The following is a 12,256-nucleotide window of genomic DNA, read 5'->3' as shown; positions in this document are numbered from 1 at the left end:
TTCGCAGATTGTCATTACAACCCTATATAGAACTTAATAAGGAAAGTTAATTACTTCGAAATTTTACGGATGGGAACATTATTGACGTTAACTACTTCTGTGTGGAACACTATCTCCGTGTGTGTGTGTGTGTGTGTGTGTGTGTGTGTGTTTGGAGAGGGGGTTGAGGTATGATTATGGGTTAGTGTTGTCTGATAGTTCCATTGCAGAGAAATGCGTATTCATGAATACACATTTCTGTGCAATGGAACTCTGGTCTCTGCCCTCAAAGATCCGGCCGGTGTGGCCTAGCGGTTGTAGGCGCTTTAGTCTGGAACCGCGCGACCGCTACGGTCGCAGGTTCGAATCCTGCCTCGGGCATGGATGTGTGTGACGTCCTTAGGTTCGTTAGGTTTAAGTAGTTCTAAGTTCTAGGGGAGTGATGACCTCAGATGTTAAGTCCCATAGTGTTCAGAGCCATTTGAACCCTCAAAGAACTATCAGACAACACATTAACACCCCAAACCCCCTCTCGAAACACACACACACAGTTTTACAAGCAGAATTAGTTAATTTCAGACCTAACCATAAAAGCCCATTTGTAAAACTTCGAACGAATTAACTTTTCGACATTAAGTTCTACAAAGTATATATGGCTGCAGATGACAAACTGTGGAAGAAAACAAGCGGTATAAAAATTTAAAACCCATGAAAACCACAGTGTGTGGTAAAATGTAAATGTCGTGTGACTAGGGCTTCCCGTCGGGTAGACCGTTTGCCGGGTGCAAGTCTTTCGATTTGACGCCACTTCGGCGACTTGCGCGTCGAAGGGGATGAAATGAAGATAATAAGGACAACACAACACCCAGTCCCTGAGCGGAGAAATTGTCCGACACAGCCTGTAATCGAACCCGGGCCTGTAGGAGTGACATTCTGTCGCGCTGACCACTGAGCTACCGGTGGCGGACCAGTGTGTGGTAAGAACGTATAAATACAAAACCTCTCTGTTTTCCAAATTAGTAAATATTGCCTAAAAGCTCAAATATATATGTGTACAAAATGTTAAGAGCGTTTTTCCTTTTTAATAGTAAGAAAATAAAAGCCTACTGATGTCACTGAAACTTCAGCGAAACATGAATGGAAAATGACAGAAAATACAGAATTGTGTTTTGCTCAGTGCGAACCCCCTGCAAAAATGTGTGAATGTTGGTTTTCTGAGAGTAGGTGATCCTACTACAACTTCTATGTGTAGCAACGCTCAAATCTGTGCTCAACGATGTCCCACGACGCCGACGTTTTGTCCCCGACGTTCCTTCCTCCTGTCACCGCCGTGGCGCCTATTGACAGTTCGCGGGGAGGCAGCAAGAAGCGGGCGGTAGGTGCCGGTGTGAGGGACACGTGCTGGCGACAGGTGCCGGCGACGCCGCGACTACGAATATGGCGGCAGGCCGTGTCCCAACTTGGCATTTGACCTGGTTTGGCCCGCTGCGCGCGTACCGTCGTGGCGTATGTGTGGATACAGACAGGTATTGGAAAGTGGTGACCGGCGGAGCCTCGCAGTGGCGGGTGGAGGGGAGGCGGCGGCAGCGGCTGCAGCCATGGCGGCCGGCGGGCAGTCGCAGGGCCCGCGTCTGCGCGACCCGACCGCACCGCCACGACTGGCGCGCCGCCGCCGCTCGCCGCTCAGGTAAGCACCAGCCCGCCGCCGCCGCCGCCGCCCCCAGAAGCGCCCCGCAGAAGCAGACGGCACCGGCCCCTGTCCGCGCGATACCTCCAGGACCACTGTGCCTGGTTGCGCGTACGACAGTGCCTGCCCCTCGCTGAACCCAGAACTGTAGCTCAGGTAGACTGAGCAGTCAGTTAACCCGATTCTCACCTAACAATGGCTTGCATAACTCTGTGCCAAGTGCAGGAAGTTTCCCACCTGCACTGTGATTACATCCGAAGACAAGGCCAAGCAGCTACCAAAGAGACGAAGCTTCGAATAGAGGAAGACGCGGAACAGAGTTACAAAGTTCTTTATGCATCGAAACTTAAGCCCTGTAGGAGCAACATATCGTCACCAACAACCGAAGCAAATTTTCTTAGTAAGAGTAACGCGTCATATGGCTGAGGTTAGGGCGGACATTGTCAAAATGCACTGTGGTGGCCGCATTTTAAAATAAGCAAGTTGGTGCCGTGACAGCTACTCGAGAAACACTTGGTTTCGTGCTGTTTCTATTAAAATCAAGCCGTCACATTGCATAAAAAGATGTGCTAATCAAAATAACGACAGCCAGTGTAACAGGTTTTTCTCATCCAGCGAACTTTTGCATCAAGATAAGAAAGCGGAAGCAAGTTTATTACACGGCCTGGCCTCAATTTTACGTCACGATTAGACGAATCTGGTGGCCTACATGTTTCTAGCTGTTATGTTGTGTCTCTCCTTCTATCTAAACTCTTTGCTAGGAGAGTTGAAGTGTGCAGAGTATGACAAGCTCAAAATGGTTCAAATGGCTCTAAGAACTATGGGACTCAACATCGGAGGTTATCAGTCCCCTAGACTTAGAACTACTTAAACCTAATCAACCTAAGGACATCACGCACATCCATTCCCGAGGCAGGATTCAAACCTGCAACCGTAGCAGCAATGACAAGCTCACCGACTTACTAGGGAAGTGATCAGCCCATTACAGCGTGCGGTCTCGGTGTTTTGTGAGTTTCCTAACGCTGTATTCCTCCTTTTACAGCATATCTTGCACAAAAGTTTTGTTAACTGTTCTCGATTTTGTTTTCTTGAGGATAGAGCAAATGTGATTGTGTCTGCCATTTAGCAAGTCTGCATTTTATACACTTAAGCGCATTCATTTCACAACGTACTGGCAGGGGCACTGATAACCAGGATGTTGAGCGCCCCAAACAAACAACTGGTCGCACTCTCACGTGACACCTCTGAAGCGACGAGAGCAATGCAGCCTGTCCCGCTGAAGTTGAGGAAGGGAAGAGGTAGCCCTGGAGCCACTTCCAGCCCCATGGTATCATGTCCTGCTCTGTACTATGTGGAATGGGAAGTGGCGGTTGCAAAGATGATCGCGTACAAGAGTTACCTGTTGACTAGCAATGACGCATCAGCCGGCAAATTGTTCTCAGCACCCATAAAAAGCACTGCCGGTAGCAAGATTCCCCGATCTGACAGAACATTCCACGCACCATCGTCTCGACGTTCAGTAAAACGACATATGGTAGCAGCAGTTGCCATTCGCTAGATCGGCTTATTAGTTGCTTTTATCCCTGAACCATCACTTACCTTTAAGCGTAGAAAATCTGTCAGTTTGACGTCCGTGTATACTGAATGTTCTCGGCAACCTCGTGCCGTTGAAGTGTTACAGATTTTTAACGTTTGATTCCTCGCCATAAAAAGCACCTATAGGAGATCTTTGTTGGTGACATTTTTAATATGTGAATCCTTGTAGCTAAAAATATAAGGTTATGAAATGTAAATTATAGTTAGTGACTAGCGTTCCTCATTGCACTTAGCCGGCCGGTGTGGCCGAGCGGTTGTACGAGCTTCAGCCTGGAACCGCACGACCGCTACAGTCGCAGGTTCGAATCCTGCCTCGGGCATGGATGTATGTGATGTCCTTAGGTTAGTTAGGTTTAAGTAGTTCTAAGTTCTAGGGCACTGATGACCTCAGATGTTAAGTGCCACAGTGCTCAGAGCCATTCGAACCATCATTGCACTTAACTCCTTTTCTGAGCGAAAATTGTATACCCGTCAACTGGTATTTCTGAGCGAGACATTTGTGTCATACCGATGTGAAGTGACACGTTTTATACCTGTAATTTCACAACTGACTGAAGCAGTAGCAGGTACTGGGGTGGTAAACATGGTTATTCCGAGAGGCCAATATGAGTCTCTAACATGCGTTCATGGCAGAAACGGTCCACTTAAATACTAGATTCCTATGTATTTCCGGTTTATATTTCTTGTCTCATAGAGTCTTCTTTAATAACAAAAACATTCGACAAATCGGTTAACAAGTAATTTGCTCACGTGAATTAGTTTCTCAACATTTTTCTATTTCATTGATTAAGAGAGGTCCGCTTCAGTTGTACTAATTATTTATTCAAATCACGACCGGTTTCGAGAGTTTAAAATCCCACTTTCATATCTATTTCAAAACCATTTTTGCTCCTCATATCTGAAATGAGAAATATATGTAAATGTTTTCACATATCGCTTCTTTTTCCTTAGAGTTACATGTTTACGTGCATGCATGGTCACCAAAAATCTGAAATAGCCTTCGCATTAACTCATTGCTTCACCATTCTCCGCTGTCATATCTTAGTGTCGATTTCTTATACTCTACCAATAGTCGACTATGAATGTCTATATCGTTTTTTTTTTTTTAGTTGTTAGTCATACTGGTGTCACACACAAGAGACCTCATCCATTTCGGTTATAGGCAGAATATAAACTACTGAGACTCCACACACAGTTTCTGCTGATGTGTCGTAGCATGCCGTATATGACTACTGTGCGATTCAGCTTTACCCGGTCAGCAAGAGGCATAACATCCAACACGCTGCACAAACAAGTCCAATACATATTAAAATCAGGACTCGTACCCGCTAGACTTTCCCTATTCTTTCCTCGTATCGGTGTTCAGTACCAACTAGAGCAGCAATATACTTTTAGTAGTAGTAGAATACAGACCATACAATGTAACTTTCATTTTCTATAACGTTCATATACTGTATAATGCTCATGTTTGAACTGTGTAACTTTTACGTGGGATGTTCAAGCTGTAACTTTTACGTTGATATCTGTGACTGTGGTTGCAACGTAATTGTGAATGGAAACTTTGTAGCTGTAAATTGTTTATACGACGCCCTATTAATAACGGCTATTCCCTGCTGTAATACGTGCAGTTCATACGCTGGAACTAAGTACTGCATAACTTAGTGGCCGTTTGTTTCTCATGCGAAACTTTAATTTATAGACTTTTCCCTGATTTAATAATTAATGATTTCATCACGAGAAGTAATTTTCTGTGAAACACATTACTCAACAACTTGCCGCTCAACAACCAAGACTTTGTAATATTAACCATCGTATGCGAAAACCTCTTGGAGTTACTGATATTACTTCGGAATTATACATAAACAGATAAATGTTTACTGCTCCATAAACACTCCAGACGATGGTTCTCATAGCCCTGAAATTAATCTTTACTTGCACAACTAAGATCTCTCCTGTTCTGCAACAGTACATGAAATGAATCAAGTAGTGCTGTTATGCAATACGTATGAATAAATCACGGTAAGTGCAACGCGTGAATGCAAGCTAATGAATCAAATCACGCGACTGTGCCATGCGTATAACAGCGCTCATGCTAAGTGAGTTTTTATTCATTAAGAGGAAATATGGAAGTTCGGGATAAAGTGAATCATAAACCTGTTTCAAAATCATGCTTATATTTTAATGAAGAAAACACGGACGGTTAAAGAGTTGATATTTGAATGCAAGTACATGGCTTTCTTAGACAGCATTGTAGCAATCAGTTTGGCACAAGCAAGGAGAGAAAAGGCTATTTCATTTATTACTTAGATTTTGTTAAGAAGAAAAAAGGAAAGTCCCTTGATACAATCCACTTAAATTCTTATACAACTTCCTGAATATATGCGTGGCAATTGTAAGATAACTGCCAAGAGAAAGATTTGATAACCGTGAATTTAGTCTCCACCAACGACCGCGCTATAAATAATTCTACGCAAATTCCGCGAATATTAACGATCGTAGCAAATTCAAGAGTTTTGATGTACGTTACATTTCTTACCATATACCGACAGGGAAAATCAGCGTATCAAAATATGGTTCAAATGGCTCTGAGCACTATGGGACTCAACATCTATGGTCATCAGTCCCCTAGAATTTAGAACTACTTAAACCTAACTAACCTAAGGACAGCACACAACACCCAGCCATCACGAGGCAGAGAAAATCCCTGACCCCGCCGGGAATCGAACCCGGGAACCCGGGCGTGGGAAGCGAGAACGCTACCGCACGACCACGGGATGCGGGCAAATCAGCGTATCGAAAACCGGTCTCCACACACTATAACCGCCATTACTACTATGTAACGAGTTAGGCTGGCAAGAAACAAATGCCGTCATCTATCCGTAACGTTTGCCGAAGAGATCTACTCCACTCATGTGCTCAACTATAAACATGGAGGAATAATAAGGAGAGCTGTCAAGACTCACAAACTTGAAGTCGACGTCCGCCATGTTACTTGCCCCAACGATTAACTTCTGGTGGAATCGTTTTGTTCAAAAATGCCGGCTTGCTTCGTTTTGGGATGTACTAATCATTCTGATTTTAGTCTAAAGTGTGAAGGAATCACATTCCATTCGTAAGTGGACTCGTTCAAGCGGTATTTTGTTTTATATACATGAAGTTTGGTTGCACTTATTTTCTTTGACTGTGGTGGTTTTATTTCTCTCATTTGACTCTAACATTTTATCAGTCTAGCTCTAAAAGCTCTCTAAGTGAACGCTGTGAGAAGAAAATATTGGAAACCGCCCAAGCATAGCTAAATATATTCTCAGCATTTTCGGGAAGTAGACATAGACCAAATATTAATTTCATCAGGGGTATTAGGGAAAAATGCCGAACTACCTTTTCATATCACATATTTCTCTTCTTGGTTATTCGAAATGTATTACAAAAAGAAGGTTACATAAGCGAGGTGAAATTCGTCATGTTACTGAATCAAATAGGTTATATTATATTTATGACCAGAAAAAAATCTTAAAGTTCTTTCCTAACGCTGTGTTGTTCACGGAAGTACTGGAACATTCTCTGTGTAAAACAACTTTCGGGTGCCCCCGACATAAATTAAGAACAAGAAGCAATCGTAACAGTAGTCTGCTAATGTTTTGAGGCATCTAACGTGGAAGTGCAAGCTTCGAAGCAACGTACAGCGTAAATCCTTAGCGTCACATTCCCTTATTATACCTCCATAGCTATAAGACACTTTGTAGAAAAAATTCGTAAAAACTACACCGACCTTTCATCATATAGGCACTTTTCATACCGTCGAAGAGAAGGAGAAGCGTAGTGCTAGATACACAGACAAACTCAGAAGAAGTTTTGACAAAAAAAACCGTAATACATCTGAAAGCTGAACGAAAGTATCAACAAAACGTTCCATAAATGCATAGAAAATCGCCTTCTAGTTGCCAGCAGCAGATCCTGAAATTCATGGAAAATCCGCTTGTGACTGTTAGAACAAGTATCGCGAAATGCACAGAAAATGTGTTTCTGGTTATCAGCAGGAAAATCCTGAAGCGTAAATCTGCTCATTAAATACGACGGTCTTCTCGAACGTCTTCACAGTTTGTGATTACCCGGTAGTAGATGGCATGGCAGCTATTCCTAACAAGCTGGGCCCTATAAACACTACATTATAATAGTCAAGAGCAGTAATTTATCCATTTGTGGTCCACGTGAAATATACACCTGAGAATCAGTACTGTGGCGGAACAATTTTTACCTCTAGAAAAACCAAGCGGCTTTGATCAGCGATATTGTGCTGACGTCATGCGAAGCGGAAGGAACAGTGTGCGGTAATTAAAGACGAAGGTTTTCATTACAGTATAGAAGTTTTTAACACACTAAATCTAGCAGGTTTCGTGTATAATAGGATTTTACTTCCGTGTTGGCACACCTCTGATGCAGAGAAGTTTGAAGTCGCCAACTCGTGGATGGCTGAATTTAAATTTAGTGATTGCCAAATACTGTAATTTTTCCGTACTTCAATTGAGCGGATGAACCGGAAGTCCAGATTAATGGCGGCAGGATAAACGACGTTACACTGAGTCTTACTCAAAATGAATAACGGAACGTTAAAATTACACGAACTCCTGGCAGAGACATGTGAAATTCCGGGTTCTGACATCGGTTCTGTCACATCGGTTAGGCGATTCATTAAGCTTCAATCTCTCGTGATCGCAACACTAAGGGTTAGCTTTAGTCCACGAATACTCTTCGCTGACGTTGTATTCGAGTAAATCGTGTATGTCGCCATTGCCTTGAATTAACTTGCTTGCCATACTTCTAACACTGTCTTCGATAGCTAGTTACAAAAAGCTGCTTTAGCTTAGAGTCAACGAGGTCTCTGACTTTATCTGGTCAAAGCCTAGACAGCTGCACACAAGAATACAACGCGTTCCAACTTTCCATTCTCCGTGGTTTCGAAGGGAGATACGTTTTAAACTGTGTGCTGTGACGTTATGACAGTTAAACCATTGGGAGTGTATCGGCATGGAGTACACTAGTAATCATTTTAATGAGAATGAGAAAGTTCCTGCTCGAGAACACCAATTTCCTGAGCGAAGTACTGGCCGGATTTTTTGAAACACTGTTTTTATGTAGTTTTCTTAGTGGCGGTATTTATTACAACATTAAGGCCAATAAAAGTTTGAAATTTTTCCAGCAAAGGGATTAATGGTGGAATACGTTTCTTCCGAATATACTATAACGGCGCACAATGCACGAGCCAGACATGTTTCGCGCGGTTCCAGACTGTAGCGCCTAGAACCGCTCGGTTACCCAGGCCGGCTCAAATCACTTACCACAGTTTCACAAATTCGTTGGGGGGAGGGGGGAGGAGGGGGGGGGGGGCTGTCATTTACGCTTGCGTGCAAAACTTAAAGAGCGAAGGTAATTTTCGTATGATGTGACACTGCCAAATTGCACAGGTCGATGAATTTTGAACCACACATAGAAAGAACTGCTACAGTATAATACAGAAGGTAGCCGAAAGAAATGTGCTTTGAGACGAATAGAAATGACACTTTTATTCAAAGACAGTAACTACACTGGAGTAACCGCGATTCCTGACTGTCCGCTGGCCTTCACAAACTATAGGACATGGTTCTAAATAGGGTGTGTGATAATCACGGACAGCAATACATAATCTGCAATGTGGTCCCATGTTGGCCACAAATTTGGTAAGGAGTTTGTGAGGAAATTGGCGAGTTGTGGCGCCCTGAAAATATTTGAAGTTCAGAGTTGGCGGCCGCCGCTGGGGCCGCTCGGCCAGCCGTGGCTCATTAGCAACTGCGTGATGCTGCACAACGGCCGAACCAAGTGGTCCATCGACTGCGTGGCTGGGAATTCCATGGTGACGCTGTGTCGATGAAGGAGACATGCAGGGAGTGCCAAAGTTGGCGGACCTTGTGAAGCGTTAATGGCAGACATTTCACAGTTCGTATAGAAATTAACAGTAGCCAGATGAATCACGATACCTTAAAAAACATGTAAATTGCCATTATTTGCAAGACGATACTGATGGTGTAATCAGATTTTCAATATCTTTAATAGTTTAAAGTTTAGTATCTGGCGGTAAATTATACAAGTAACACCCAGCAACGAGTTTCCAAAATCTAAACGGTTCATCCGATTTTGTCTGTCGGCGTGTCTTTTGAAAGCTGTTAGTGTAAACCTAAATTGGTATAGATTACAGGCATGTAACTTGAATAGTACATGAGTTATTGGAGATCAAAGTGGCCAATTGCTACCGATCGCGTCAGGCCATAAGTACTCCACAGTTACACGAAAAAACGGTATCAGCATGCTTATAAATATATTTATTCATCTATGTCTGTTTATATCCGATATATACTATTCATGAAGAAATTAGTCAATTGTTTACTGTGTTTAAGGAAAGCACAGAGACATTAGGTTACTTGCTTACGGCTGTTCTAATCGTTTGATATATGTTTATATAACTTGTGTGTGTCTTTAATAATGTGTGTTAGAGATTGTTTATGGTCCAGCCATAGGAATATTTATTTAATTTCAAGTTATTTAAATGTAACTCCAGTATTTCTAATGTATTTCAAAATGTTTGTGAGTGTGTGTTGGCTTGGAGACATGACGGGATCGCCATCTCCAATCACAGCGCTCATTACTAAGGGAGGCGACTACCGAAGTGAATGGAGGGGCAGCTCTGAACAGTGAGGAGCGAGGGACAGTCACAGAGGACACGGGGGAGTTCTGGGCAGGACAGGAGAGGACACTAGAGGGTCCTGGACAGTACGGCGCGACGGACGCATGGTCACGGGAAAGACTAGGAGAGTGGAGCAGTTTGCGTGTGGTCGCAGGAGATAGAAATATTTTGTAGTGCCAACTTGTGCACTTGTGAGATTTCCGTGGCTTCTGCAGTGAAGACATAGTACGCGTTTGGAAGTGAATGTCTCGCGAGCTATGTTGTTGTTCATAACTAAATTACGTGAAGTAGGAATCTATTGTTTCCCTGTTATTCAACATATGTTTTATTCAACTGCTGGACCATCGACACCAGTAAGTGTTTTGCAGTAATAAAGGACATTCTTAAAAGTACTTCTGCTATCGTACTCATCATTTAAAGTCGTTAAAATAGTAACTGCAGAATTTATTTAATTGCAATATGTCATTTATAAATTTATATTTTATATTCATAATTAGGAACTGCCGAGTGACAGGAACGTTCGACCATTCGGTTCATGAGTGTATTCATATTGTATACTGTAGACTCAGCAGTATTTGGCTTGTAATTGCGACAACTACGTATCCCAGACCCTAGACAATGAAACCAGCCAAAACCTTTAATATTTCAACTCTGAGTCAGGGGGTATGTAGTTGAGGGCCACCACACCCCCTTATCATTATTTTTGAAAGCTTGCAAGTTTCTGTGGTAGGTCTTTCCTTTTTCCCACCTGCGCGGCCGACAACTTCTTGATGGTGCATGGTACGTGTGGACGTGCTGTAACACGTCTTCTCAGCGCATCCCACACGTGCTCGATGGGATTTGAGTGGGGGGAAGAGGCAGGCCAGTCCATTTGCCGAATATCTCTCCTCCCAGGAGCTCCAACACATGCATCTATATCTACATCCACATCCATACTCCGCAAGCTACCTGACGGTGTGTGGCGGAGGGTACCTTGAGTACCTCTATCGGTTCTCCCTTCTATTCTAGTCTTGTATTGTTCGTGGAAAGAAGGATTGTCGGTATGGCTCTGTGTGGGCTCTATCTCTCTGATTTTATCCTTATGGTCTCTTAGCGAGATATACGTAGGAGGGAGCAATATACTGATTGACGCCTCGGTGAAGGTATGTTCTCGCAACTTCAACAAAAGCCCGTACCGAGCTACTGAGCGTCTCTCCTGCAGAGTCTTCCACTGGAGTTTATCTACCATCTCCGTAACGCTTTTGCGATTACTAAATGATCCTGTGACGAAGCGCGCTGTTCTCTGTTGGATCTTCTCTATCTCTTCTATCAACCCTATCTGGTACGGATCCCACACTGCTGAGCAGTATTCAAGCAGTGGGCGAACAATCGTACTGTAACCTACTTCCTTTGTTTTCGGATTGCATTTCCTTAGGATTCTTCCAATGAATCTCAGTCTGGCATATGCTTTATTGACGATCAACTTTATATGATCATTCCATTTTGAATCACTCCTAATGCGTACTCCCAGATAATTTATGGAATTAACTGCTTCCAGTTGCTGACCTGTTATTTTGTAGCTAAATGATAAGGGATCTTTCTTTCTATGTACTCGCAGCACATTAAACTTGTCTACATTGAGATTCAATTGCCATTCCCTGCACCATGCGTCAATTCGCTGCAGATCCTCCTGCATTTCAGTACAATTTTCCATTGTTACAACCTCTCGATATACCACAGCATCATCCGCAAAAAGCCTCAGTGAACTTCCGATGTCATCCACAAGGTCATTTATGTATATTGTGAATAGCAACGGTCCTACGACACTCCCCTGCGGCACACCTGAAATCACTCTTGCTTCGGAAGACTTCTCTCCATCGAGAATGACATGCTGCGTTCTGTTATCTAGGAACTCTTCAATCCAATCACACAATTGGTCTGATAGTCCATATGCTCTTACTTTGCTCATTAAACGACTGTGGGGAACTGTATCGAACGCCTTGCGGAAGTCAAGAAACACGGCATCTACCTGTGAACCCGTGTCTATGGCCCTCTGAGTCTCGTGGACGAATAGCGCGAGCTGGGTTTCACACAATCGTCTTTTTCGAAACCCATGCTGATTCCTACAGAGTAGATTTCTTGTCTCCAGAAAAGTCATTATACTCGAACATAATACGTGTTCCAAAATTCTACAAGTTATAGACGTTAGAGATATAGGTCTATAGTTCTCCACATCTGTTCGATGTCCCTTCTTGAAAACGGGGATGACCTGTGCCCTTTTCCAATCCTTTGGAACGCTA

General features: G+C 43.3%; 1 protein-coding gene across 1 annotated transcript in view; it reads left to right on the top strand.

The window, feature by feature from the left end:
• Window positions 1-1,577: 1,577 nt before the first annotated feature.
• The window catches only part of LOC126428529 (uncharacterized), a 106,614-nt gene continuing 95,935 nt past the window's right edge, over window positions 1,578-12,256 (top strand). The window contains exon 1 of the mRNA XM_050090413.1: window positions 1,578-1,666. Coding sequence (XP_049946370.1) covers window positions 1,578-1,666 — 89 coding nt within the window. The remainder of the gene's footprint in view (window positions 1,667-12,256) is intronic.

The sequence above is a fragment of the Schistocerca serialis genome, chromosome 1 (genome assembly GCF_023864345.2).
Source record: "Schistocerca serialis cubense isolate TAMUIC-IGC-003099 chromosome 1, iqSchSeri2.2, whole genome shotgun sequence".
NCBI lineage: Eukaryota > Metazoa > Arthropoda > Insecta > Orthoptera > Acrididae > Schistocerca > Schistocerca serialis.
Note: the sequence above shows the minus strand (reverse complement) of the source record. Positions and strands in the feature narration are given on the sequence as shown.